Source organism: Acomys minous (assembly GCF_964271855.1).
Source record: "Acomys minous genome assembly, chromosome: 14".
Classification (NCBI taxonomy): Eukaryota; Metazoa; Chordata; class Mammalia; order Rodentia; family Muridae; genus Acomys; species Acomys minous.
In genome coordinates, this window is record NC_140496.1 from 8525705 (window position 1) to 8551400 (window position 25696).

The 25696-nt window shown below is 52.5% G+C and overlaps 1 protein-coding gene across 1 annotated transcript; it reads left to right on the plus strand.

Moving 5' to 3' along the window:
- The first annotated feature begins 2884 nt into the window (after positions 1–2884).
- Positions 2885–22474, plus strand: ZDHHC7 (zDHHC palmitoyltransferase 7). The gene is made up of 8 exons (XM_084756171.1): positions 2885–3574; positions 13130–13214; positions 15710–16040; positions 17242–17366; positions 18595–18691; positions 19114–19195; positions 20206–20336; positions 20856–22474. Exons 3-8 carry the CDS (start codon positions 15726–15728, stop codon positions 21030–21032), a joined length of 927 nt encoding a protein of 308 aa, XP_084612297.1. The 5' UTR covers positions 2885–3574; positions 13130–13214; positions 15710–15725; the 3' UTR covers positions 21033–22474.
- The last annotated feature ends 3222 nt before the right edge of the window (positions 22475–25696 follow it).

The following is a 25696-nucleotide window of genomic DNA, read 5'->3' on the forward strand; positions in this document are numbered from 1 at the left end:
CTGTGATCCTGTCAAGTTGTTAGTGCAAGGATTCTTATCAATTTGTTATGTATTTTGTGGCTGTTTTTTTGAGATACGATTTCATTCTGTAGCACAGGCTTTTGGAGTCAGATTCATGGCAGTTTTCCTGCCTGAGCTTCCTAAGTGCTGGGCTTGCATGAGTGAGGCCCATCACTGGTTACGTGATTCTCGTCCACAGACATCAGACATACAGATGAAGCTGGCATATGTAAGTTTAGCTGCTCTCTCCCTCCCCTAAGAGTTAGTTTTGTGTGCATTAACCAAGTCACCGCAGCACTCCTGACTACCTAGTCATGTCTTCCAGATTCATCCCTGGGCCCACTGCATGCTGACATGTGTTCCTTTCACTCCATACAAAACCCAGTACTGCCTTTTTAGTAAGAGATGCTTCTAGAACTGCTCTTTGAAATTACACTCCGCTTCTGGTGGCCATTCAGTCTTGCTGTTAGAGGAACAAAACCTTCCTTCTTTTCACTGCAACCAACCAAACAAAGCCTGGTCACCGGCTAAAGGTCATAGAGTCAAACCCACAAGGATAGCAGGCTGTTGGTTTGACTTTTCCTGGCGAGACAGGAGAAAGTATCTGTTTACCCTAGGTAGTGCACCAGTGACAGACCAAAGAAATGATTCTGCGAGGGGCTGTGGGAGACACAGCCCCACAGCCAGCAGCAGCCTGAGGAGTTCCCTTCCTGCTTACGGCTTTCAACGCGAGCACCCTAGACTTGGCTGTAAGAAAGAAGTTCAGGACGAGCCAGACGGAAGCAAAGTTAGTGAGTTTATTAGGCATTGAGTCTCAGAGGAGAAAGATAATTCACAACCTCAAGACAGGTGTGTGGGCTTCTCCAGAAACTCATACTTGGGTGTCTTCACAATGGCTACACATACCAACCCGTGGCCCTATTAAGTTAATTCCTCAGAAGCTGTAGCTTACAAGCTTTACAAATTAGGCAAAGCTGGAAATTTAGTAAAGGGTTGGGGATGACCTTGAACTTCTGATCCTCCCTTCTTCACGTTCCAAGCGTTGGAATTACAGGCATGAGCTATCATGACTACCACCATACCCAACTTTATACAATACTGGAGATGGACCCCCCAGGCTTCATGGTAAGTTTGAAGCTAGTCTGGGCTACATGGGATCTGCCTTAAAATAAGGAATTAAATAAGTAAACGTTAAGTAAAAATACGCGAGTGGTAATTCTAAAAAATTTTATTTTAATTTTATGTAAATGAGTGTTTTGCATGTATGTACATGGACCTCGTGCCCTCCAAGGTCAGAAGAAGGCATCAAATCCCCTGGAACTGAAGGGCAGATGGCTGTGAGCTGTCTTAGGAATGTTGGGAACCAGCCCTTGGCCTTCTGCAAAAGCAGCAAGTGCTACTAATTACTGAGCCACCCCCCTAGCCAGCTCCAAGGTTAACTTATATTTTATTCCTCTGTGCGTGCATACGTGCGTGCGTGCCTGCACATGTGTGTTTGCATTTACCTGCCTGCCTGGGTACTTAGTGGCCAGAGGTCCTCCAGAGATCACAGAACTTCCTCTTCCATCACTCTCTGCCTTACTCCTTCTGAGGCGGGGTTTCTTGCTAAGATGGGTGCTTTTGCTATTCAGCTAGGCTAGATATGCAAGGTCACAAATACCCTGGCCATGAGTGCGCGCAGTTTATTTCCTGTTTCTAACATCCTGTTTGGGTTGTCTTGAGGAAAGCACACTATCTCTGTAGGCAAAGCGGGCTTTATCAATCATGCTGAAGTTTCTTGACTCTCGGCCAAGCAGGAAAGGTCGGCTAGATCCCAGGTGAGGGGCTTCTTTCCTTTCCCATGTCCCTTAATGTCCCTGTCTTTCTATTCTGCCCCAGTTCTATTCAAGTCCACCTCAGTAAACCAATGGACTCATTGGGTGGTGGTGGGGGGTTGGGGGGAGGCGCGGAGTGTTATTTACAAGTGCATGGGGGAGGGGCTGTTTAGAGGTGTGTGTGGGAGGGAGGAAGCACCAACACTTGGAAAGGCCAGCCTAGCATGGGAAAACACTGCTGAAGGCTCTGAGTTTCTCCTGAGCCTCCCTTCCATACTGAGGAAATAGTTACACAGGGCAGGTCCAACAGAGCTGACTGAAAAAGGTTGGTACCATAGTGAATGAACATACAGATGCATCAGACATAATCACAAAGAGGGCTGGAGAGCCCGTTAGTCTGTTAAGAGCACTAGTTAGTTGCCTCTCCAGAAGACCCAGATTTGATTCTCCAGAACCCATAAGGTAACTCAAAAGTGTTAATGCTAGTTCCAGGATATCTAACGCCCTCTTCTGGCCTCCTTACGCACTACATGCATGTGGTGGACAGATACACAACGCAGGCAAAACACCCACAGACAGAAAAAATTAAATTAAATTAAAGTTAAAAGATACAACCATAAAAGTTTAAACCAATAGATTCATTTTTAGAGATGGCATTACTATGTAATCTCGGGTGGTCTCCAACTGAGAGGTCCTCCTGCCTCAGCCTCCCTAGAGCTGGAGTGTAGACGTGCGACCTCGCGTCTAGCTTAAAATCTATAATTTTGTAAAAAGTTAATTTAATGTACTCTTACTACCAAAAATCTCGCTCGAATAGCAGTTTCTGGATGCAGGCACCGTTAAACCCGCGAAGGTGGCGTGCAGACCCCTGAGATCCCTGAGCTGTCACTGTAGCCTTTTTCAATCTTAACAGCGCATCCTGCGTTCGCCAATTAAACTACCAAACACGTCTTTGCCCTGGACAAATTGTACAACAAATTGCGCCAAGTTTATCAGGGGACCCAAGGGGGGAGAAAACACACGTTTCTACCTCTGCCAAACTCGGGAAGGGTCGCAAGCGACGCTCCAGCGACTAGGGAGCTGTGCAAGTCCGGAACAAGGCGCCCTATCCCCAGTCCATGGAGCTTCCTCGGGCTCCCAAGAGCCCTCTGACTCAGTTGCCTCTACCCCCGCGCCTCCGTCCTCCATCTCCGTAGTGCTCCCTCCTCCACCGGGCACAGACCAGCCCTGAGAGAGGACCTGAGTCGCCACTCGCTAAACCTATGATGCTGTAGAAAGCATTTTCAGATGAGGTCTCAAGAATGGCGACGCAGCGTAACCCTCGCGGTGGCCCGTAGGCACCGGATTTCTCTTCCGGTCCACCCTTCTCGGAGCTCTCCATTTAGCCGTAAATGCTGTCTCTTCTCCGAGAACCGCCAGATTTTTGGAAACTCGGTCTTGGAAGAAATCGCTACAGTCTCCTCAGGAACGTCCTCCCGGAAGCCCCGGGCGGCGCTGCCGGAAGAACGCAGGCGGTGTGCCTTGACCTCGCCGGGTCCAGTTCCGGGGTCGTTCCGCTCCGCTGTGCAGGCCGCGGCGTCAGGCTCCGGCTTCTGCTGGGCCGCTGCTTCCGGCACCCCGGCCCGGCGGGATCGAGCCGAGCGGATCCGGGTCCACCCGGCCCGGCCATGAGCGGTGCCGCATGATGCGTCGCCGCCCGCGCCGCTGCAGCCGCTGGCCGCGAGGAGCCGCAGCTCTGGGCTACCCCGCCCGGGCCTCGGGTGAGTGCAGTTTCGTGCGGCGCCTGCGACCCCAGGCGCCGCAGTCCGCTCAGGGGTCTCTTGCTTTCTCTGTCGATCTCGCCGAATCGGGGGCCCCATTTGCACCCGCAGCCTTTTTGCCTGACCTTGGGCGCGACACACCGCTCCGGATTTAAGTGTTTTCTGTGACCAATGTGAGGGTTGCTGTCACCCGTCTGTGAGCTGTGAAGTTTTTGTAGCCCTGCTTTGTTGCAGGTCTGTCTTTCCCAATCCTCTGTTCTCTTCTCTTTAACGGGACTCTTAGAATCTTTGCCGATTTTCTCTTCCCCGCTGCTCCTGCCCCTGTCCAAGGTGTTACCCGGAAGGGCGCCTGGGACAAGCAGGTCGGCTTTCAGGGCAGTCAGATTCAACTCTTCTAAGCCACCATCATTTCTAGAACTAAGTCCCTTCTGGCCATTAAATAGACATATTTTATTAGCTCGTGAATAGCCAGTTTATTGTGGCAATTAGATGGGAGTGATGAGAGTTGCAGCTGTCTACGGAGGCTTTCACTGTGTGTGGGTGCTGTCCAAATCCTAGCTACAGTCCCTGAGTGACTGCACTTGTGTTTATTTTAATGGCTTGAGTGGCGGGTCATTTACATTTCTTCCTAAATCTTTCCCAGCTGCCCGCCACTAGCCTGATCTTTCTAATGTTGTGTACAGCTTTCACTTAACCTAAAGATACTTTATAGAAAGATACCTTGTTGCTAGGTGATAGTGGTGCACGCCTTGAATCCCAGCACTCGGGAGGCAGAGGCAGGTGAATCTCTCTGAATTGGAGGCCCTCCTAGACTACAGATGAGTCCCAGAACACCCAGGGCCGTTAGACAGAGAAACCTTGTCTCGAAAAACAAAAACAAAACAATAACAATAAAACGATACCTTGTTAAACTTGCCTTTGAAGAATTCCTTAATGTGAAAGGTTCTTGAGGTATTTTACAAAATGGGCTAATGGGAGTGCTAATTAAATTTTTTTTTTTTTGAACACTCCACAAAATAGGTTGGAGGTGTTGAGACTGGGTTGTGTACTTTGTGGAGTGACTGGTAGGGCGCACTGCTTCTGAATTAAGAGCAGAAGGAGAGAACAAAAGTGAGTGAAGAAGTAATTTCACTTGGAATTTGATCAACAAATTTGTTGAAGTCTTGAGCACCTCAGCACTTGGTTGGTTGGTATATTAACAAATTAAACCTCTAAGCTGGACATAATGGATGCATACCTTTCGCCCCAGCACTTGGGAGGCAGAAGCCGGTGGTTTTCTGTGAGTTGAAGGCCAGCCTGCTCTACATAGGGAGTCTCAAGTCAGCCCGAGCTACACAGAAGAGAAACCCTGTCTCAGGAAATGGGGGGATGGGGAGGTGGGAGGCATGCTTTAAGAAAGGTTTATTTTTATTTGTGTGTGCATATGTATGTGTGCATATGTGCATACACCTGCCCCACGTGTGTGTCCAGGTGTCTTCAGAGGCCAGAAGGGAGCATCAGATGTCATGGAACTGGGGTTACAGGTGGTTGTGAGCTGGGAACTGAACTCGGGTCCTCTGGAAAAATAGCGTGTGCTCTTCTCTCCATTATGTATACACATCATTGTTGCCACTCTTGTTTTTGTTTTTTGTTTTTGTTTTGTTTTGTTTTGTTTTTGAGACAGAGTTTCTCTGTGAAGCCCTGACTATCCTGGAACTCACTCTGTAGACCAGGGTGGCCTTGAACTCAGAGATTCACCTGCCTCTGCCTCCCAAGCGCTGGGATCAAAGGTGTGCGCCACAGCTGCCGGGCTGCCTGTATACAGTTTTCAAAGAATACTTTCAATCACAAGAACAGACAGAATGCATAAAATCAAAAACTACCAATCAAGTTCTTATTCCCTACTGAGCTCCGGGGCAGAGTGAACATTGACACCTTGCCATGGGACACTTCCATTCTAACAGCTGAGAAATGAAGTCCACTGGGAGCCCTTCTGAGATACAAAGTTTAGGGGGAGCAGCCCCAGCCTCCACGCTGAAAGTAGGGGGTAGGGCTTTCCAAAGCCACCGTTTGGTCCCGGTTCAGAGGAAGGACTCAGAACTCAGTGGAAGAGATGACGGTTAGGTGGTTGTTACAGAAAAAGACTGCAAAGTAAACTTGCCCGGGGGAGAAGAATGGAAGCCAGGCACGTCTCAGATCTCGGCTTCTGCCATCCTCCTTGTGCGGCCCCAGCTCCCTGACACTGCTGTATGGTGGTGTGGCTGGAATACAGCCAACCCAAGCCTCCTGACGCAGAGGCGTCATCGGGTCATGGCTCAGTATCAGCCTTGCTCCCAGGTGGACAGACGCTGTGACACCCAGAGCCTCACAGCACACCGTACTGTTAGTCTTTCCGACTCTCCCTACTTGAAAATGTAAGGCTTCCCTTTGTCATTGACTAATAACTGCCCCTTCTAAATTGTGGAGGAGACAAAGGTCAGTGAGAGCGCTGGGTCAATTCCAGTTCCCTTCCATTTAAAGGCCTCTGAAGTAGGCTGTGGTAACAGATGTCTGTAGTCCTGGCCTCAGAGGCTGAGACAGAAGGAGCGCTTGGGCGCAGGAGTTTGGGGTTAGCCTAAGCAACGCAGCAGGTCTCTGTCGGCTTCTTTGTTCTCCACACTGCGTTTTGCTGCTGTCTGCAAACATTTCTTCTCTTGCTGCTCTGGGCCCTGCTTACTGCCGAGTTCCATTCCTGTATGCATTTCGTAGAGTTCTGTTGCTTCTTCAGTGAAATCCAGACTGTGTACTATGTCTTATTGGCCCAGCACCTGATCGGTTTAAAAATATTGTATCCAAGCCGGGCGTGGTGGTGCATACCTATAATCCCAGCATTCGGGAGGCAGAGGCAGGCAGATCGCTGTGAGTTCGAGGCTAGCCTGGTCTACAAGTGGGTCCAGGACAGCCAAGGCTACACAGAGAAACCCTGCCTCGAAAAAATCAAAAACAAAAACAAAACAAAGCAAAACAAAAATATTGTATCCAATCATGTCTTGAAGATAGTAGGTGCTTGAAGATTGGTAAATGAATACTTGTGCCAGGCAGAGGGAATGAAAGTGAATTCTAATTGGGAGAAGGAGCAGAAGCCAAGAGGCGCTTACGAAATGAGCACCTTGTGGAGCGAGGTGGAAGAACCGAGCCTTGACAAGTCTGAAGGAGAGTTCAGTAAAGCAACGATGAGGGCTATGGGGAGCTGAGCTGTGGTTTTCAGCAATACTTCTTATTATTAAAGTCTTGCTCTGGGCTCCTTGTTATCCCTGGGGAAACAATTCAGATGAGATGCATCATAGTGTGGGGCACTCTTGAGGGTGGGTGGACAGTGGCCCAAGGGACTATTATGGAGAGAAACACAGGGTGACAGTGACCAGAGACCCCATCACGCTGACCCACGGTTTGGCAGGCATCATGCTACTGAAGTCCTGGACAGACAGCTTCCCTGAGAGGTGGCTTCCTGTGCAGGTGATTGACAGGCCCACTGGAGTGACCTTTAAGAGGTGGGTAAGGTGTGCCTTCATTCTTGACCAGAAAGCCTCCACTAGGTTGGAATCCTGGGATCTTCCTGGAAGTTCAGAGGCCATGTCTCCACCCACAGCCGTCGATAAGGATACAAATCCCTTTCTACCAGGTCCGAGTCCTGCAGCTGCAGCTCCTGGTTTCACAGGCTGCCGATTGTCAAAGGCAGCTCTGTCGTCCATGACCCTTGAACCTGCCAGCTTCTAACTAACCAACTAAAATAGAGGCATTGGGACCTAGTGCCCAGAGGCTTGATGAGTTCCTCTGGGGAGCTCGAGGGCTGCCTCCACATGCATCATGGAGAAGTAGTGACAAGGACCAGAGCCATAAGTAGGCGTGTCCTCTGGCATACGGGGAGGGGGAGGGGGCGGTGGGAGGCATTATGCATGCAGGTTGAAAGCCTCTGAGTAGATGCTGGCTGCTTGAGGAAGCCAGGCTGGGTGATTAGAGCACAGTGGAGAGGGACCACCATTTACAGAAATGTCAGTTTCCCTGGACAAAACCCTTCAAAGTGTCATTGAGAGTTCTGAGTTTTCAGAATTCTGCTCTTCCATAGAATGTTCTTCCTGGGCCCAACCCTGGAGGGAGTGGATGTCAGCGACGGAGCACAGCAGTGGAGGCAGAGCGGCCCCAAGCCCGTGTTCACAGGCTGTGCTTGAATGAGCGCTGACCCATCTCCAAGACTCCATCTAGCAGCAGTGCCCTGTGTTCAGTGAGCTCCACAGATACTGTCTGCTTCCAGCATCCTCCCCATCCCCACCCCGCACACAACCAACAGCGTACCAGGGTTATGGGAAACAAGCAACAAGGGAAAGGCCAGCAAGAGGGCACACGCGCACAGACTCTGGGTGCCTGTGACTGCAGCCTGTGAGGGGGCCTGTGCACAGGCGAGCATGGGACTAACGCGACCTGGTTCCTGAAGGGTGGCACTGCAGTCGAGAGGGCTCGCTGATTGGATGGGTAGAGGCACCAAGGCTGCGGAGGACTGGTGGGAGGCGAGCTGAGTGCACAGTGCCAGGATCTGGGTGGGCAGGGAAGGTGGTGCCCTGGTCAGGGTTAGGACCGTTCTGGAGGGCCAGGCCCCAGCGCTTGCCCATGGCTTAGATGAGGGAGCTGGAGGAGGGAGCTAGTATTGGCCTTGGTGGCTAGGTGGTGCAGTGCTGTTTATTGAAAGGGGGTGAGGTGAGATTTTAACAGTGGGGGCTCTGCTCCCACCTTCCTACAGTAGAATTTGCAGTTGACTAGACAATGATGTCACCAGTGTGGGTATTTTCTAGATTCTCCTTTCCAACTCCCTGTGCCAGGAATGCCCCAAGGGGTCACTTTAGAGGGCACAGAGGTACAGAAGTCAGGGCCCATCCTGGGTGCTCCCTGGTTGGAGACCTGTGGGCAAGTGTGGCTGCTGAGGAGAAAACCCAGCGGTGCCTCCCACCCCTGAGGTGGCTCCCTCCTAGCCTCCTGCTTCCCTGCCTGTGTTCTCCACCTGCGACCTTTGTGACCTGCCGTGTTCCAGGTGCTGTTTTATTGTGACTATGTCTTTTTAAAGGAAAGGTTAAATAATGCCACTTAGTTCTTACAGAGTACAACCCTTGCCAGTGCTTTGACACTTAGCTTTTGTTGGGTGTGTCTATATTTTCTTCAAGGTTAATAGTTTTTAGACTTAGTAATTAGAGGAGAAAATAACAACTCATGTGCACAGGTGCTCAGCACGGTGTGGGAGGCCAGCTCCACGCTCGTGCCTGCACACTAGGGTGGAGAGTGCTTTGGGAGCACTGTCCGATGGCACTGTACTCGGTCCCACCTTGAGGGTGGGCTCCCTTTGCAGTTGCCCTTCTCACCTGGCTGGTGCCATGCCCAGGATAGTGTCAGGAGGTGTAGGTGTACTTGACCACACGGAGCAGTCTAGTGCCCTGATGGCGCCCTCCGATGCTTAGGATTCCCGGTGCCACCCAGTCTTAAGGAGTCCTGCCTCACCCCTCACTCCGAATCTGCTGCTGGGTCTCCTCAGGACCTGGGGTGCCTTCAGGTTTTTCACTGCCCACGTTTTGAGCATTTGCCTCTCCATCATGGGCTCTGTTTCACTATTCCAGGCCAAGTCTTGCCTTCAACACCTACTTTCCTGTCACCAGCGCTTTGCTAGCCTGCCACCTTGGTAGACCTTCATGAGCCCTGGCAGGGCCTTTGATCAGAGAGGCCTGCCCTCTGCAGTGCCTTCTGAGCATGCAAGGTTCTCGGCATGTGGGTACAGGACTGCGTCTCTGCTCTTTCCCTTCCTGGGCTCCACGGCTAACCCTTGTTGCACTGCCTGCCTCTCTCCGAGGGTGGGGCACTTCAGTTGATGCTCACCCTGCATCTGTGCAGACCCTTCCTCCAGTGTCCAAAGGCTCTTGTGTTGGCGTTTGCTTATTTGAGAAAGGGTCTCACTTTGCAGGCAACCCTCTGAGACCTGAGACTTGCAATGTAGACTAGATTGGTTTTGAACTTGCAGTGATCCCCTGTCTCTGTTCCTGGATGCCAGGATTAAGGCATGCACTACCACCTCCAACTGTACATTTTAGCAAGTTGCCCCCATCCTATGGCTACATGCCACCATCTTAGTCAGAGAGTCATGCTACCCACCCTCCAGCCCCTGCAGCCACTGATCTATTTAGTTATCTGGGCCTGCTGCCTTGTTGAATCTGTGATAGCTTTCGAGTGTGGAGCCTTTGCATTCACTCCGCACACTCACCACTGGTTTTGTGAGTCTCCAGGAATGCACTGTTTACAGGTGCATCACGCAGGCAAAGGCAGTTTCCCACTCGCCTTTTGCAGTATGCCATAGTGACTGCTGCCCTTCAGCAGTGTGAGGAACTGTGCACACTCCTGTGCAGGGGTCTGGAAATGCCGCCTTGGATCACGTGGGAGTTCTGGATGTGATTTCCCTTCAGGCTGAGGTGAGCCTTCCGCCCTCTAATGGCTGGCTTTCTCCTCATCCTCCCCCTCCTTTATGGCTTCCTTCCCTGGGTCTGTACACAGGGGCTGCCATCCCTCAGAATTAGAACTTTATGAGCCTGTGCCACTTTGGCGGCCATAGACAAATTCAAAGCAAGGACAAAAGAAAGGGGCCTCTGGGGTGAGCCTTATCTCACTCACAATCCAGTGGCTTAATCGGCTTACTATGGCATCTGTTCCTCCACCCCTGTAGTGTCCACTGTGGGTGAAATGTGGCATGGTCATAGCAAGGTGCCCCGGGCATGGGGAAGCTCTTCTGTAAGGTAGGGAGACCAAGAGTGCCTTGCACGTGCCTGCTAGTGTGAAAGGAGGGGACACTGGGGAGACTGAGAGCCAAAGCCTCCTCCTCTTCCCCTAGCCTCAGCCGCTTCCTCCTAAGTGCTTTTGCTTGCCTAGCATGTATGAGGCCCTGCCTGCAGCCCCACCCTGGGAAAGTCTTGTAACTTTCTTAGCAGTCAGTAGCCCAGGCTCTTAACACTTTACTGTAAGTGCCAGGAAGAGGTCCCTGGTGACCCAGTGAACATTGCCTGTGGTGGCTGACTGCTCCAGCCCTCCTGGCTCCCCTCCCTGCCCTGCCTCCTCCCTGGAATGCCCGTGTTCCCAGTGCCCAGCCAATGGTGAGCTTACCTGCCTCCTCCCTGGAATGCCTATGTTCCCAGTGCCCAGCCTTTGGTGAGCTTACCTGCCTCCTCCCTGGAATGCCCGTGTTCCCAGTGCCCAGCCAATGGTGAGCTTATCTGCCTCCTCCTGTCCCCATGCTGCTGTGCTGTGGCCTCTCCTTCTAAGTCAGAGCAGTGGTCAGCAGCTGAGTAACTTTTGGGGCATACCCAGCAGACACCCCAGATTTAGTAAGCCCCAGTCTCCTTATTCCCATGTTCCAGAGGCTAATGAACTTGACCATCCCCACTGCATCACTACTCTTCCTGTGACCGCCCATGCTCATGCTTGGCTGAGGGGAGGCAATAGGCTGCTGGGTGAGTCCCCCTGCCAACCTCACCTTGCCTTGATGCCAAGCACTCTTGTTTGCTACCTCTTTAAACACCTGTCCTCCTCTTACCTGGGGAGGGTGCTCGGGCCACTGCTCAGTGGACCCAGTCCTCTGTGCTGCCTTCCCACCTCTTTTCTCTGTAGCTGCTTGCCCATCAGGCTGACATGTGGCTGGGCCATCCTTCCTGACCCTCACTCTGGTTCCCAGCCAGAAGGAACTGTCACGTCCCTCCCCTAATCCCTCTGCTTTCAGCTTGGAAGCTTTGGCACATTGTTTGGGAGGCCCCGCCCCACCTCGCAAGTGTGGGAACCCTGTGGATGAGCGCTGGTCTTGAGCCACAGAGCTCTGGGGTTTTGTAAAGAGTCTGCCGCAGCAGTCTGCTGTATGTCTCTGTGAGGAGAGCACTGGTGTTCTGTGACTATGGCGGCCAGGAACTTTCCCAGCAGTCCACTAATTCAGTGTGAGGCCAGGGTCCAGGCAGGCTCTGGGCAGAACCATGTTAGATGTCATATCCCTGATCCTTAGAGGGACCCATCTCCAACAGATACTGATTGAGTTCCTTCTGCTTACGTCCATCCCTGTGACCACAGAGCCTAAAGCCACAATGGAGTAAGAGGCAGGCAGCCTTGGCTCAGGCTGCACTGATCAGGAGGCCTTTCTACGGAAGCTTTTCCCTCCAGCCCTGCCGCGGTCCCTGGACAGGGCACTTCACAGCTGCTTCTTTTCTCATGGAAACTTTACAGATGCACAGAGAAACACATATTTAAAGTGTATACCTCATCTGTTTAAAACAGCTTAGTACATTTTTTTTAAAGCATAGCCCCACTACGCAGCCCAGGCCAACCTCAGACTTGAGGCAGTCCTCCTATCTTGACCTCCTGAGTGCTGGGGTTACAGCTGTGTGCCACTTAGTGGAGTTTGCTTTGATAAGTCCATGTACCCATGTCACTTGCTTCAGCCAGATGGCAACCTCAGCCTTTTGAGCTGGAACCTGTTTCTTCAGAAACCTGTTGGTTTGTCTGGTTTTCAGTCCCACAGAAGAGTCTCTCTGTACATGTTCTCTCAGCTCTGGATATCAGGGAGACTCCCCAGTGTTGCCTGATCCGTAGGTTTTTCCTTCCCTGTGTGACTATGCCTCAGTCTGCCTGACTCCTGCGACTCCATCTGCGGGTAGCTTTCACTTGGTCCCAGCACTTTCTTTTGGCTATTCTGCCCCCGCCCCACCCCTCTTTTTTAAGGCCTGGTGCTATAATCGCCTTTTAGGCACACTCTCCCCCATGTGTGGCGGCTTCTCCATGGCTAGTGAGAAACAGGCTACAGCTGGACACGCCTAGCCCTGAATCGATTTTTCTTTTCTTTCTTTCTTTTTTATTTTATTTTATTTTTTTTTTTTTAGGTTTTTAAGTTGTTTTTTGTTTTGCTTTGTTTTTATGTTTAAACCCTGAAACAGGCGCGCGCTCTCTCTCTCTTTTTCTCCTGAGAGTCTCTGTCCTGAGACTCACAGTGTAAACCCAGCTGGCTTCAGACTCACAGATCTGCCTGCCTGTCTCCCAAGTGTTAGGTTCAAAGATGTGTGCCACCACACTCAGCTCCTAAGGCTTTCTTTTTCCTTTTTTTTTTTTTTTTAAGATTTATCTATTATTATGTATACAATGTTCTGCCTGCATGTGTGCCTGCCAGCTAAAAGACAGCACCAGATCTCATTGTAGATGGTTATAAGCCACTATGTGGTTGCTGGGAATTGAACTCAGGACCCCTGGAAGAGTAGACAGTGCTCTTAATCACTGAGCCATCTCTCCAGCCTGGGGCTTTCTTGAAGGACCCATGCATCTGGATTTGTATCTAACATGCTAACATGTTTCCAAGGTTGTTAATTTGCTGGTGATGAGAACTCAGCAGCCCAGTGATTCCGCTGTTGTATATAGTCCCAAGTGCAGAGCCACGTGCCGCCGTAGGCTGTGCATGTGGCACCAGGGTTCATGGCCTGTGTGCCATGCGCTGCTCTGTCACACAGTGAGTAACCTGCCATTGGGTTTATTATCTTGCAGGCCACATCACACAGGACAGCATGCGCCTTACAGTCCTGAAAAAAAGGCACAAGTGCTCCCATGATGCTTAGAAGCAGTTTGTAAGGTGAGTCTGTGGCTGGTGTGGGTGGGACAGGGTCTCACTCTAGCTTAGACAGGCTTTGCACTTAGCATCCTCTTGTCGCAGCCTCCTGAGTGCTAGGGTGTGGGCATAAGCCACCGGTCCAGCTCCTTGGGACCCAGCTGTGGGTTGTGGGACAGGTAAGGGTGTGCATGTGCTCAAGCCCAGAGGCAGCTGCTGATTGACACTTTAGCCTTTGGCCTGTACCACAAGACACTACAAGACATGAGGAAGGGCTGCAAGTGTGGCTGTCACCAGGACTGACAGAGATCCATGACATTAAATGTAATGTCCCAGGAGTCCATGCTTTACTTGTAGCAGGAGACTCTGTGTGGGGTACAGGCTCAGGAGCAGACAAGCCCCGTTAGCTGGAAGACATGGAAGATGGTGCTGTTTCTGTCACCTTATTGACACCAGTGTTCTCGGGGCATCATTGTCTGTTGTGTGGGACATGGCTCCTGGTGGTCATGCGGCTAAGCATCACGTTTCTGGGTGCCAGTCACATGCTCTTCCTGTGCGGAGCTATTTCCTTACTCTCTCCCCTTTCCCATTGCACTAATGCAGTGCGCACAGTGACTTGGGGTGGAGGCCACTCATAACTGCAATCCTGTGGTGTTCAGTGCCTGCCTTCTTTCAGAGCTCATACAGGCAAGCAGCACATGCTTGTCACACCAGCACTTGGTGGGTAGGGGCTGAGGGACAGCCTGGGCAGCATGAGGGTGGTGGGATGGTGGGAGAGGGAGGGAGAGAGGGAGGAGGGAGGGGGAGAGAGAGAGAGAGAGAGAGAGAGAGAGAGAGAGAGAGAGAGAGAGAGAGACTGTGAAGTGATAGCTGGCTCTTGGGCTTTTTCTTTCTTTGGTGTCCATGCATAGGGCAGGTGCACTACTCCAGTACTCACGTGTTGCACACTGCCAGCCTGATGTGCACGTAAGAATATCCCGCTGCGGCCACTGTTGGGCATGCCATCGTAATGTAGACACCCTGCCACCAGTGCCCCAGGAAGCTCAGAGCTCTCCGTGCCCTGTGACCTGCAGTGCCCTGCCCTCCAGGGAGCACTCAGTCTGGAAGTGTGGAACTCTGACCCAAGAGCCTCATGTCCCTCTGTGTCAGCCAGGCTGTTCCTCTCAGAGCACGCCGTGCAGAGGAAACCAGAAAGCAAAGGGCTCCTGGCCTGTAACACCCTTCAGCTGGGGCCTTGATATCCCTAGGCCCAGTTCCAATCTACCTAAAGGACTGAAAATTACCTGGGTGTGGTGGCACAGTGCCCTTAATGCCAGCACTTGAGAGGCAGATCTCTGTAGGATTGAGACCAGTCTGGTCCATATCACTAGTTCTAGACCAGCCAAGGTTGCACAGTGAAACCCTGTTTTAAAAAAGAAGAGGGGCGGTTATAGGAGAGTGTCACATCTGCCTTTAAGCAGACAGCTGTTGCTCAGCGCAGGTGTCCTGTCTCGGGGGACACATCTCCAGTATGTTGGTGTCAGTCAGGTAGAAGGTAGGATAGGTGGGTGGAAGCTGGCTGGTAGACAGACAGAGCTCAGACGAGGCAGAGCCACCAGCCTCTTGTTGGCCCCTCAGAACCCAGCTCAGCCAGTGGTACTTGAAGCTGAGACCCTAGTCACAGTGTCCAGGCGGGAGGAGGTGTGCAGGGTGTTTGGGGACAAGGCGCTGTGTGGCTCCCGGGCCTTCCTGGGAAGGCTGCCTGTGGGGCATGAGGTGGGCAGTGCTGTGCAGATGTTGCCATTCCGTCTTCTGCTGGACGCTGCGCTTTTGCTGAGAGTCTTCTCTGGCTCTGGGAACAATGATGCCTCTTCTTGTCCTGCTCTGCACTCCCCAAGGGGGTGCTCCCATGGGCAAGTGTGCTCCACTTACAATTAAGAGAGCATGTTGTGTCCAGACTTGAAAAGCCATGCTGCTGCTTGGCGGAACCCCCGCCCCCTTCCTTTGCCTAACCTCAGTGCTGCTCTGGACAGGGCAGGTTCACCTTGGTGCCCAGCACCATTTTCCGTGTAACAAGTCCAGGACACAGCCGGACTCTCCCTGCCCTCGCTGTGCTTGTCACGAGTGTTTCCACCCTTAGCAAACATGATAAGTGAAGGAGGACCGGGCAGGCCAGGTGCCACAGGAGAGCAGCTCCTGCTAAAAAGCCTGCTTCTTTAGTTTCTCTGACCTCTATGTTCTTAGCAGTGAGAGACCACAGGAAGTCTGGGGAAAGTCTGGAAAGAAAGAATGGATTCATAAACAGAGGCGACGTTATGAAGGGTAAAAGTCATATGCTTGCCAGGCGTGGTGATGCATGCCTTTAATCCCAGCACTTGGGAGGATCGCTGTGAGTTTGAGGCCAGCCTAGTCTATAAAGTTAGTCCAGGACAGCCAAGGCTACACAGAGAAACCCTGTCTCAAAAAAAAAAAAAAAAAGATAGTATGTGTATGTATGCATGTTCTGCCAGGAGCCTCACCAGCTCTCACCGCCTCTGCAGGGTGTGTCAGGGAATCATGCAGCCATCAGGACACAGGCTCCGGGACATCGAGCACCATCCTCTCCTGACCGACAATGACAATTACGACTCTGCGTCCTCCTCATCTTCGGAGGCTGACATGGCAGACAGGGTGTGGTTCATCCGTGATGGCTGTGGCATGGTCTGTGCTGTCATGACATGGCTTCTCGTCGTCTATGCAGACTTTGTGGTGACCTTTGTCATGCTGCTGCCTTCCAAAGACTTCTGGTACTCTGTGGTGAATGGAGTCATCTTCAACTGCTTGGCGGTGCTTGCGCTGTCATCCCACCTAAGAACCATGCTCACCGACCCGGTGAGTCCACAGCATCTCTGGCTTAGAGCATTCCCATGGCTTGATGCTGTCAAGGAGCTGCACACAGCATCCGCTCAGATGAGCACAAACATGAAGAGTGTGTTGTGGTGGGATCCTCTCCTGTTGAGGAGAGGCAGACCTGCACTTCAGCTCCTCACTTCCCCCTGCACTGAAGGCTCAGGTCAGGAATAGCTGCTTCTCAGAAACTTGAGACACCCTTTTTGTGGCCACCCCAGAGCCAGGGGAGATGGCCAGGGCGTCTTCCTGGCAAGGACAATCTGAACGCCACATGAGAGCTGTCCCCACAGGTAGCCGCTGCACTCCAGGCATATGAGGCCATGTGTTGTTCCTTCTAAGAAAGTACTTAGCGTCCTTACAGCATTAACTGTGACCCTGGCACAAGGGATCCTGGTCTGTGCATACAGAGTGACTGTGCTTGTATCTGCCAGTCTCCTCCTAGGAAGGTGACAAGAGAGAGATGCTGGCTGAGCTGCTCCTTGCAAGCCAGTGTGGGTCACAACCCCTTTGGAGGGGGTCACATATCAGCTTTTTACATTACAATTCATAACAATACAATTCAGTAAAATTACAGTCATGAAGTAGCAACAAAATAATTGTATGGTTGGGGGTCACCACAACATGAGGAGCTATAGTAAAGGGTCGCAGCATCAGGAAGGTTGAAAAGCACTGCCGGAAGCTTACGCTGTCTTCTAAGGTGAGGCAAGGCTGGCTGTCCTCACAGGCACCCTGGCCTCAGTCCGCCTCCCTGCCGTGCTGGCTCCACAGCACAGCCCTTGCTCTCTCTCCTGTCTGATTCACAGTAGCCTTGCCTAGCCTAGCCATGGGAACAAAGCTGTGCCATAGACCTCACCCTGTGGTGCACAGTCTGCCAGTGACCTGGTGTGCTTGTGAGGCCTCTGTTCATACTAACTCCCTTCCTCAGACTCACACACTCCTGCCTTCAGAAGCCTTTGTTTTCCTGGCCTTAAACTCAGCCGTTCTCCCGCATCTGCTTCCCCAGTGTTGGGATTATGGGCATGCTTTATAGATTATGTGTGTGGGTGGGTGAGGTGGTTAAGACAAGCTAGCCCTATGGCTGGCCTCCCGCCTCTGCCTCTTGAGTGCTGGGATTAGGGCCCGAGCCTTGTTCTTTTTGTCCTGCCTCCCTTCCACCCAACCTGAACTCACTCTGTGTGCACAGGGGGCTGTCCCCAAAGGCAATGCCACGAAGGAGTACATGGAGAGTTTGCAGCTGAAGCCAGGCGAGGTCATCTACAAGTGCCCCAAGTGCTGCTGCATCAAGCCGGAGCGCGCCCACCACTGCAGGTATGGCGCCTGTAGTCCTGTGGGAGTTTGTAAACAGTGTAACTTAAGGTTCCCTCCCTGTTCTGGAGACAAGCCTGACAAGAGTCAGAGGAAGCAACAAGGTGTCCGCTTGTTTCCCTGGCCTGGCTGCGCTGGGCTGGCACATGAATTTTGTAGCTGGAGAAACTGGCCTCTGTAGGCTCGCTGCCCTTCATACCTGGCAGGGTGTGCAGGCTAACTGCAGGCTCCTGTGCACATGCTTCCTGACACTGGTTAGTGAGACAGAGGAGCAGCAGTCAACCTACCAGCATGCACCTCTCTTGGGCTTCGTCTCCCGGCCTTGCTGCAGTCTCTCATTTGCCTGCTGCGCCAGGACTTGGTTTTAGGCAGGGGGTGCTCTTCCTTAGGGGTGCTCATATCAGCTGTGGGTGAACCTGGAATACTTCGCCATTCCTGGAAACCTGTTGAGCTTCCTTGTCCTTGCACTGAGTCCCTGTATGCACAAAGATGGAGCATGACCTCCTGTGAAATGTCCTCCTGATGGGTTGGAATTTGAATTTGCCAGGAGCAGGGAATGAGGATGAGCAGGGCCAGTCACCGCGCTATCGGGAGGAAAAAAACCTGTGGCAGTGGAGAAAGTATGGAAAGATATCTCTCTTCCCAGCTAGGCCAGAGGTGGCATAGAGATGAGCGGTGGCCTTGGGCTGCGGTGGCAGTGGGGAGTAACTGGCTGTGGGCACAAACTGCTTTCAGAGTGGTTGCCTCAAAACTCTGCAAATGCAAAGTCACTGCGCTGTGCATTTGAGGTGGGTGAGCTGCTGTGACAGGCAGCGCACTCCTCAGATCCACTGGAGATGAGCTGGGAATGTTTTGGAAGCTGTTGGATTAGCAGATGCATTGGGGAGCATGCAAGAAAACTACATCTGACAGAGTGGTGTAGTTACGGAGTACAGCTGAGCCAAGCACTGATGCCGCAGTGCTCTCTGAATGCAGTCAGTGGTGTAAACGGTTCAAAAGCACAGCTGGCAGCAAAGCCAGGCATGTAAATCATGTAGAAATGGCAAAATACATGCTTGTAATCCTAGCACTTAGGAGGCTGAGGCAGGAGACTCGTCATGAGCTGGATGCCAGCCTGTGCTGCATAGAGACTTGTGGTGTGTGTTGGCAGTGTGCTGGGCTGGATTCCATTCGGCGTTGCTGTGGTTTCTTCAGAGCATAAGGTACTGAAAAAGTATACTCTCCCTTGCAGTATTTGCAAAAGATGTATTCGAAAGATGGACCATCACTGCCCATGGGTGAACAACTGCGTAGGAGAAAAGAATCAGAGATTCTTCGTGCTCTTCACTGTGAGTGGAAATGTTCTGTGGAGATGGCATTGAACTGAAATTGAACCCGATGGATTTGGGGGAGGTATTTAGCCACCTGGCTCCCCACCTTCCCAGAGCTGATGGCTCTGTTGTCACATGCAGGGCACAGTCCTGTGACTGTGTGCCACTTGAATTACATCACCTGCTGGCCGTGGGACTGTCTGTCCCTCCCTCAGTCACCATTGTCATACACAGGGCCTCCGTTTCGCATGGAGCTCATTTCTCCTCTGTGTATTTTGCCATGCAGCTGCTGGGCTTGATCAGCGTGGTGGTGGATAGCTGCCCCTGCCTGTAGCTCACCCTCCCATGGCACCTTCCCTCATCGGGGTGGGAGGTGTGTGCGAGCCTCTGCTTACAGGTGGCAGACTGTTGAACGCAGCTAACCCGTCTCCTCCTCCTAGATGTACATAGCTCTGTCTTCAGTGCACGCCCTGATTCTCTGTGGGCTTCAGTTCGTCTCCTGTGTCCGAGGACAGTGGACAGGTATCTAAGGCTCCATGTGCCGTTCCCAGAGTACTGCAGTGTGGGGGAGGGGCCCAGGGAGAGTTGGGCTCCTGGGTGGGAGGGTAGCCTGCTCTTAATAACCTGAGAGGGTCTCTGGTTTAGTACTTGTTTTGGGTTTGGTTTTGTTGAATAGGGCCTAACTTTGTAGCCCAGGTTGGACTTGAACTCCGGGATGATTCTTGTACCTCAGCTTCCCAAGTGTTGGGGTAACAGGTATAAGCCATTGTGCCCAGTAAAAAGTTACCACTTCTTTAGATTAGCCTGTGGTTGGCTCACCCTTGCCATCCTGCTCATTTGCTGACACGTCATCATTGGACTCCCTCAGTCAGTACCTAACTTCTGATAAATCATTTTAGCTGCTCACAGACTTTTGACATGCAGGGGCAGGATTGCCACTGTTCCCATCAGCCTTGACTTTGCTTTCTGGCTAGCTTAGTTTATCACTGTTCACAGCTGTCTTGGCATGTCCTGATGGGATAGCAGACAGGTGTCGCCCAGACAGGCATTGATTGGCAGCTGCAGAAAAGCAAGAGGAGCTGATGTGACGGTGCCTGAGTGTAGAACATCCCATGTAGCTGTACAGTGTAGATGCAGGAGTGTTCTTTCAGGACAGTCTCATGCCTTAGGGAACCCATGCACAGGTGCTCAGGTGCTAGAGGCAGGAGGATCACAAGTTCAAGGCCAGCCAGGCAACTTAGTGAGACCCTGTCAAAGTAAGAAGAGGGTTGCGGGGATACAGGGTAGGATGCTTGCCCAGCATCTGTAAAGCCCAGGAAGAGACTTCAGGGAAGGCTGGCTCCTCAGAGAGCTGCCTAGGAAGGATGGTGAGGCTGTGTGCCGGGCAGGGCGCCATCCCTGGTAGCCTCTTAGAGAGCTCAAGTGGGCCTGTGCATCAGGAGCATGTTCCTGCAGGGGCAGGGGTGCTGAGTGCAGCGCTCCCTGTAGAGTAGGTGCTTGCGGTACTCTGACCATCTTGCTCTCATCCCCAGAGTGCAGTGACTTCTCACCTCCCATAACTGTAATCCTGTTGGTCTTCCTGTGCCTTGAGGGCCTTCTGTTCTTCACGTTCACGGCAGTCATGTTCGGCACCCAGATCCACTCAATATGCAATGACGAAACAGTGAGTCTTGTCCTGTGTCTACAGAGGGGGTACGGGTGGGGCACTGCCATCAGGAACAGCACACATGCACTGATGTGGAGCTTCTGGTCGCCTTAGGCCCCAAAGGCCTGTATTGGCTGCTCCCTCCATTGGCACAGTTTCTGGGCCCAGGATTGATTTAAGTCAATAAAGCCAGGCAGGCTCCTGGTCGGAGTGCTGAGCAGGTCTCAGAAACTCAAATGCCCTCCTACCCTTGTAGGCCTGAAGTAGGTGCTGCCTAAATACAGATTGAGTAGGAATTCAAGCAAAGCATTGGTCCCATGTGAAGGGTCACTCTGCCTGTCATGAGCCACAGCAGGCTGCCTTTGAGGCTGGCCCATGTAGATGGCTGCAGCTGGCCTGTGCCAGTCAGGCAGGCAGGAGGACACAGCGTCTAGTCCACAGGCTCTGGAGGCCTGGCGGCGGGCCTTTGTAGGCATGCTGGGCCGTGGGTGTCTGTGGGTCTCTCCTCACTGCTCCTGTGGCTTCTTCTGCTCCCAGGAGATCGAGAGGCTGAAGAGCGAGAAGCCCACGTGGGAGCGGAGGCTGCGGTGGGAAGGGATGAAGTCTGTCTTCGGGGGCCCTCCCTCCCTCCTCTGGATGAACCCCTTTGTTGGCTTCCGATTCAGGCAACTGCAGATGAGGGCCAGGAAAGGAGGCCCTGAGTTCTCCGTGTGAGCCTCCAGGGCAGGACGGTCTGCAGACATCTCCATGCTCACTGGCCTGCAAGCACAGCAGCCTTGTGGCCAGATGGAGCTGGCCAGCTGATGGGGACCTAGGGCCACAGGCACTTGTCATTTCTCATGTGTACTGCCAGGAGAAGCATATGACCCCTGGAGGTCACCCTCTCGCCATCCTGACACTTGGCATGTCATGTGGGCCGTGAGCGCCCCACAGGTGGAGCTGCTTCTCAGTCATGAAGAAAGCCAGCTCAGCAGCTGCTGGGAGTCCTGCTGGCCGGTCTCCAGCACGCTCCCTTACCGGAAGGGGTTTCCATGGAGACTCTGTGGCTTGGAGGGCTCCAACACCTAGCACTGAACAGTGAAGGCGGCTTCCAGACACTCCCTGCTATCCCGGAACAGGCATCCTTTGACCCTTCCAGCAAGTCTGTGTGTGCTCATCCGTGTGTGTCAGTGTGTATGTGTGCGCGCGTGCGCATGTGTCAGAATCAGCAGTGTTGTTCAGGCACGTGTGTGGTAGACATGCTGTCTTTCAGACTCCAGTGTTTCAGGGAAGTGGGATGCACTGCTGGCCCTTGCTGGCCTTCTATGAATGTATCATACAGTGTCCAGATCCAAAGAACAGGCATGCCTGCGCATGGGCCCGGCCTCCTGCTTTTATTTCACTGATAATTTAGTGTTTGAGGGCGTGGAGCTGAGGTTGTGTTGTTCCAGCCAAACTAGCAGCATGCAGCAGTCCCTCAACAAGGAAGGTGGTGGGACTGTCCTGAGGCCCAGCACTGTGGGGGAGGGGCTGTGGGCGCTCAGCATGAAAAGCAAGCCGTCTTGGGCCCCTTTGGGCAGGTGCTGCAGGGGGAGACAGCCTGGTGCCTGAGCTGTCAGAGTGGTGACATGGTGACTGTCTACCCATGGCGCTGTGGTCAGAGTGGAGCCTTGGTGCAGGCTTAGACTTATGTCAGTACACAAACAGCTCCCCTCAGGGGACTTGCCTTAAACTCGTAGGTTGTTCCTTTGCTGCTGGGTGAGAGTGGGTCTGACAGAGGCTGAGGACTCTCCCTGTGAGTCTACTCCAGGCAGACACCAGTGTCTCCCTGCTGGGACCAGCTGCCTTTCTGTCCCTGTGACACCACGACTGTTCTTCCTGTGTCAGTTGCTTGTGCCCTGCCCTCAACAGGGCTCCTATGCTACTGAGGTGAACTCCAGGGACCTGTGAGCCCAGCCCTCATGCAGTGAGCAAACTGTGGGGCCCCAAGTCACTGCCGAGGGACAGGGTGGCCTCAGATTGTCTCTGCATTTGTTTGCACATGTGTCTGGGCATGCAGGCTCTGGTGGTGTCACCCTCCAGTGTGGAGTCTGTGGCGGCGAATCCAAGCTGAGTATACTTGACTTCTCAATTCCTCAGTGTGATTTTCTATGAAATAAAGTGACCCGTCCACAGTTCTCACCCTCCTGCAGCCCTCTTCTTCCTGGGTGGCCTGCCTTGCTTTTTTTTTTTTTTAAACCAGGACCTACTGCTTGTGCCTGTGACGAGATGTGAGCATCTGGGCACAGCTCTAAGTGTCACCTGTGCAGCTGTTGCCTGGCTAGGATTTTACCCTAAGACCCCTTAACCTTCTCCAAATTAATCTTGAGTTTTTGTTTTTTAAATGTACTTTAAAATAATCACTAAAGCTGAGCACAGAAGCTGACGTCCATGACCTCAGCCCTTGGGAGGCCAGGACAAGGAGACTGTTGCTGTGCCTTGGAGCCCATCTGCCCCAAACAGGTGAAAACATGCTTTTAAAAGGCTTTTATGGGCCAGGCGTCGTGGTGCATGCCTTTAATCCCAGCACTCGGGAGGCAGAGGCAGGCAGATCGCTATGAATTGGAGGCCAGCTTGGTCTACAAAGTGAATCCAACACAGCCAAGGCTACACAGAGAGACCCTGTCTCAAAAAAAAAAAAAAAGCCTTTCATTTCAGCACTGGGGAGGCAGAAGCAGGTGGAAATCTCTGCGTTTGAAGCCAGCCTGGTGTCTACATAGGGAGTTCCAGAATAGCCAGAGTGACACAGAGAGACACTGTCTCAAAGAATGCCCGCCTGCACCCCACCCCACCCCCATGGAGCCTCTAGTATCCACTTTTTATAACACAGGATCTTCCTTAATCGAACAGGTTGGACTTGACCTCAGAATCTTGCCTTGCCCTCCCAAGGGCTAGGACAGCAGGTGTGCACCATGCCCAATACCTCACAGCTTAGTTTTCACATTTTTTCTGGGGCCAGAGAGGAAGTTCAGTGGTTAAGGATACTTACTGCTCCTCCGGAGGACCTACGTTTGGATCCCAGCATTCACTTAAGGTGGCTCATGACCATCTTAGATCAGCCCCTGGGACACTGGGCGCCCTCTTCTGGCCTCCACGGGTACCTGCATACACATATTTTTAAAAAGGAAAAGAAAAAAATCTGCATGAGGAGGAGTCCAAAATGGCCTCTTCATCTGCCCAGCCTTGGGTGTGCTGTACAGATGCCACCCTGTGAGGCTCCTTCATGGTGGCCTTCCTGACAGGAACACAGGACACCATGACCACCAGTGTAGCTCCGAGCCTAAGGCATTCAGCTGTGACTCTGTGTCCCTCCTGTGACACTAGGAGTCTTTTACCACACAGCAGCAACAAGGACTGTGGAGGGAAAGTAGGATGTGGCTCCAGCTGCCGTTCTGTTACCTGTGGACTCCAGTCAGCTGCCAGTGCGGAGGAGGAGAGCGCCAGTGGCTGCCTGGCCTGGCTGTTGTAGCTGAGGCAGAAGCCCCACAGAGCCCCGAGGACCCAGTGGCACCGCAGCTCTTGATGGCCTAAGTGCAAAGACACAAACCTGGAAGGGATGGCATGGTGGTGCCAGGGCCCTGCGGCTGCTTAGGGCAGAATGATGGGCAATCTGGGCTGTGTGAGGGGCAGCAAGGGGCAGCCTCCCAATAGCTCAGGTGGCTTTCTAGAAAATCTAGGAGGCTACAGAGGAGGTGGTTCTGGGCATGTGCCCCCAAGGATCAGAGGTGGTGCTGTCCCTTTGCTTCCTGTTGGCTTAGGGCTCACTGCCTGTGTTCCTCCCCAAAACAGTACACACTTTATTGTGCAGCTTAGACTGAGACTGGATTTTTTTTTTAAAGATTTAGTTAGTTAGTTAGTATACAGTGTTCTGCCTGCACATACTCCTTCAGGCCAGAAGAGGGCGCCAGATCTCATTATAGATAGTTTTGAACTACCATGCTGTTGCCGGGGATTGAACTCAGGACCTTTGGAAGAGCAGCCAGTGCTCTTAACCTCTGAGCCATCTCTCCAGCCCGAGACCAGCTATTTTGTTGCTCAAGATGAGGGGTCTGAATTTTGCAGGACCTAGCTTCCCTTGGTCATGTCACCACGTCATCTGCCTCACCCCTCCCTATCCCTGGGTTGACACACCTCTCCTGGTACGGCCAGCTGTCTCCCAGCCTCCTGGGTTCATTCAATCTTGAGGTTCACACCTTTTAGATCCCTGTAGCTGGTGGTGGTTGCTACAGCAGCGGTGGTGGTGGCTGCTGAGGCAGCGGTGGTGGCAGTGGTGGCGGATCGCTGTGAGTTCAAGGTCAGCCTGGTCAACAAGAGTTTCAGGGCAGCCAAGTCTACACAGAAAAACTCCTGTCTTGAAAAGCCAAAATAAATAAATAATGCAAGAAAACAAAGTGTCTTAAGGAAATAAAAAGATTGCTGTAGAACAGTGGACAGTGGTGTGGTGTCCTCAAATCCTCACCATGAGATCACGTGGCTAGACCGGGGTTTACCTCACCTAACATCCCCCACCCCACCCCCACTGCGGCTGTGCATGGGCTGCGCTCCAGGCTGTGGCTTGTAATCTGTTCCCTCCTTCAGTCCCGTGTTCTCTGGCTGCCACTGCAGCCTCTTCCTCAAGTCTGGAGTAGGATGCCCAGGAGCCTGTTGGGCTGTGGGAGGGAGGGGACCCCAGATGGAGCAGAACATCCTCTTAGGGAGCCTTCCCAAATGACTTCATTCAGAAACTGGGGGCTCCCTACTCCCGGAGCATCACTTCACAGGTAGGGAAAGACACACAGGCTCAACATTTCCCCAACATGCCCCGTTGAGGACATCATTCTCCACACTGCTCAGGACACAGCCCAGGACCTCAGGGCAGTGCTGCTCGCTGAAAACGTGGCTTGGCCGGTGAAGCATTCACTTTAAGAGCATGAGGACCCGAGTCTGGTCCCGTGCAAAAAAAGAACCCATGCTAAGCAAAACAAACAACAACAACAACAACAACCAAACCAAACCAAAACAAACAAAACAAAAAAACTGGGTGTGGTGGTGCCCAGCTGAAATCTCAGCACTGGGGAGGCAGAGGCAGGTGGATCCCTGAGGCCTGCTGGCCGGCCAGCCTCACCTACTCATGGGAGCCTCAGGACAGTGAGAGACCCTGCTTCAAAAACAAGGTGAAGCCACCAGAGATGGCTCGGTGGACAAAGGCACCTGTCGTATCAGCCTGATCCCTGGGACCTGCATGTGTAGAGAGAACTGACTCCAGGATTGTCCTCTGACCGCCACACACGAGCTAGGACATGTATGCCTGCCTCCCTCCTACATAAGTAAATGTGTGATAATTTAAAGGAAAACCCCAAAGGTCCATAGCACCTGGGGGA

Coding starts and splice junctions, on each gene's coding strand:
- ZDHHC7 (XM_084756171.1), top strand. CDS start 15,726: ATGCAGCCATCAGGACACAGGCTCCGGGACATCGAGCACCATCCTCTC. Junction 18,692..19,113: donor GATTCTTCGTGCTCTTCACT/GTGAGTGGAAAT, acceptor TCCTCCTCCTAG/ATGTACATAGCTCTGTCTTC. Junction 19,196..20,205: donor TGTCCGAGGACAGTGGACAG/GTATCTAAGGCT, acceptor TCTCATCCCCAG/AGTGCAGTGACTTCTCACCT.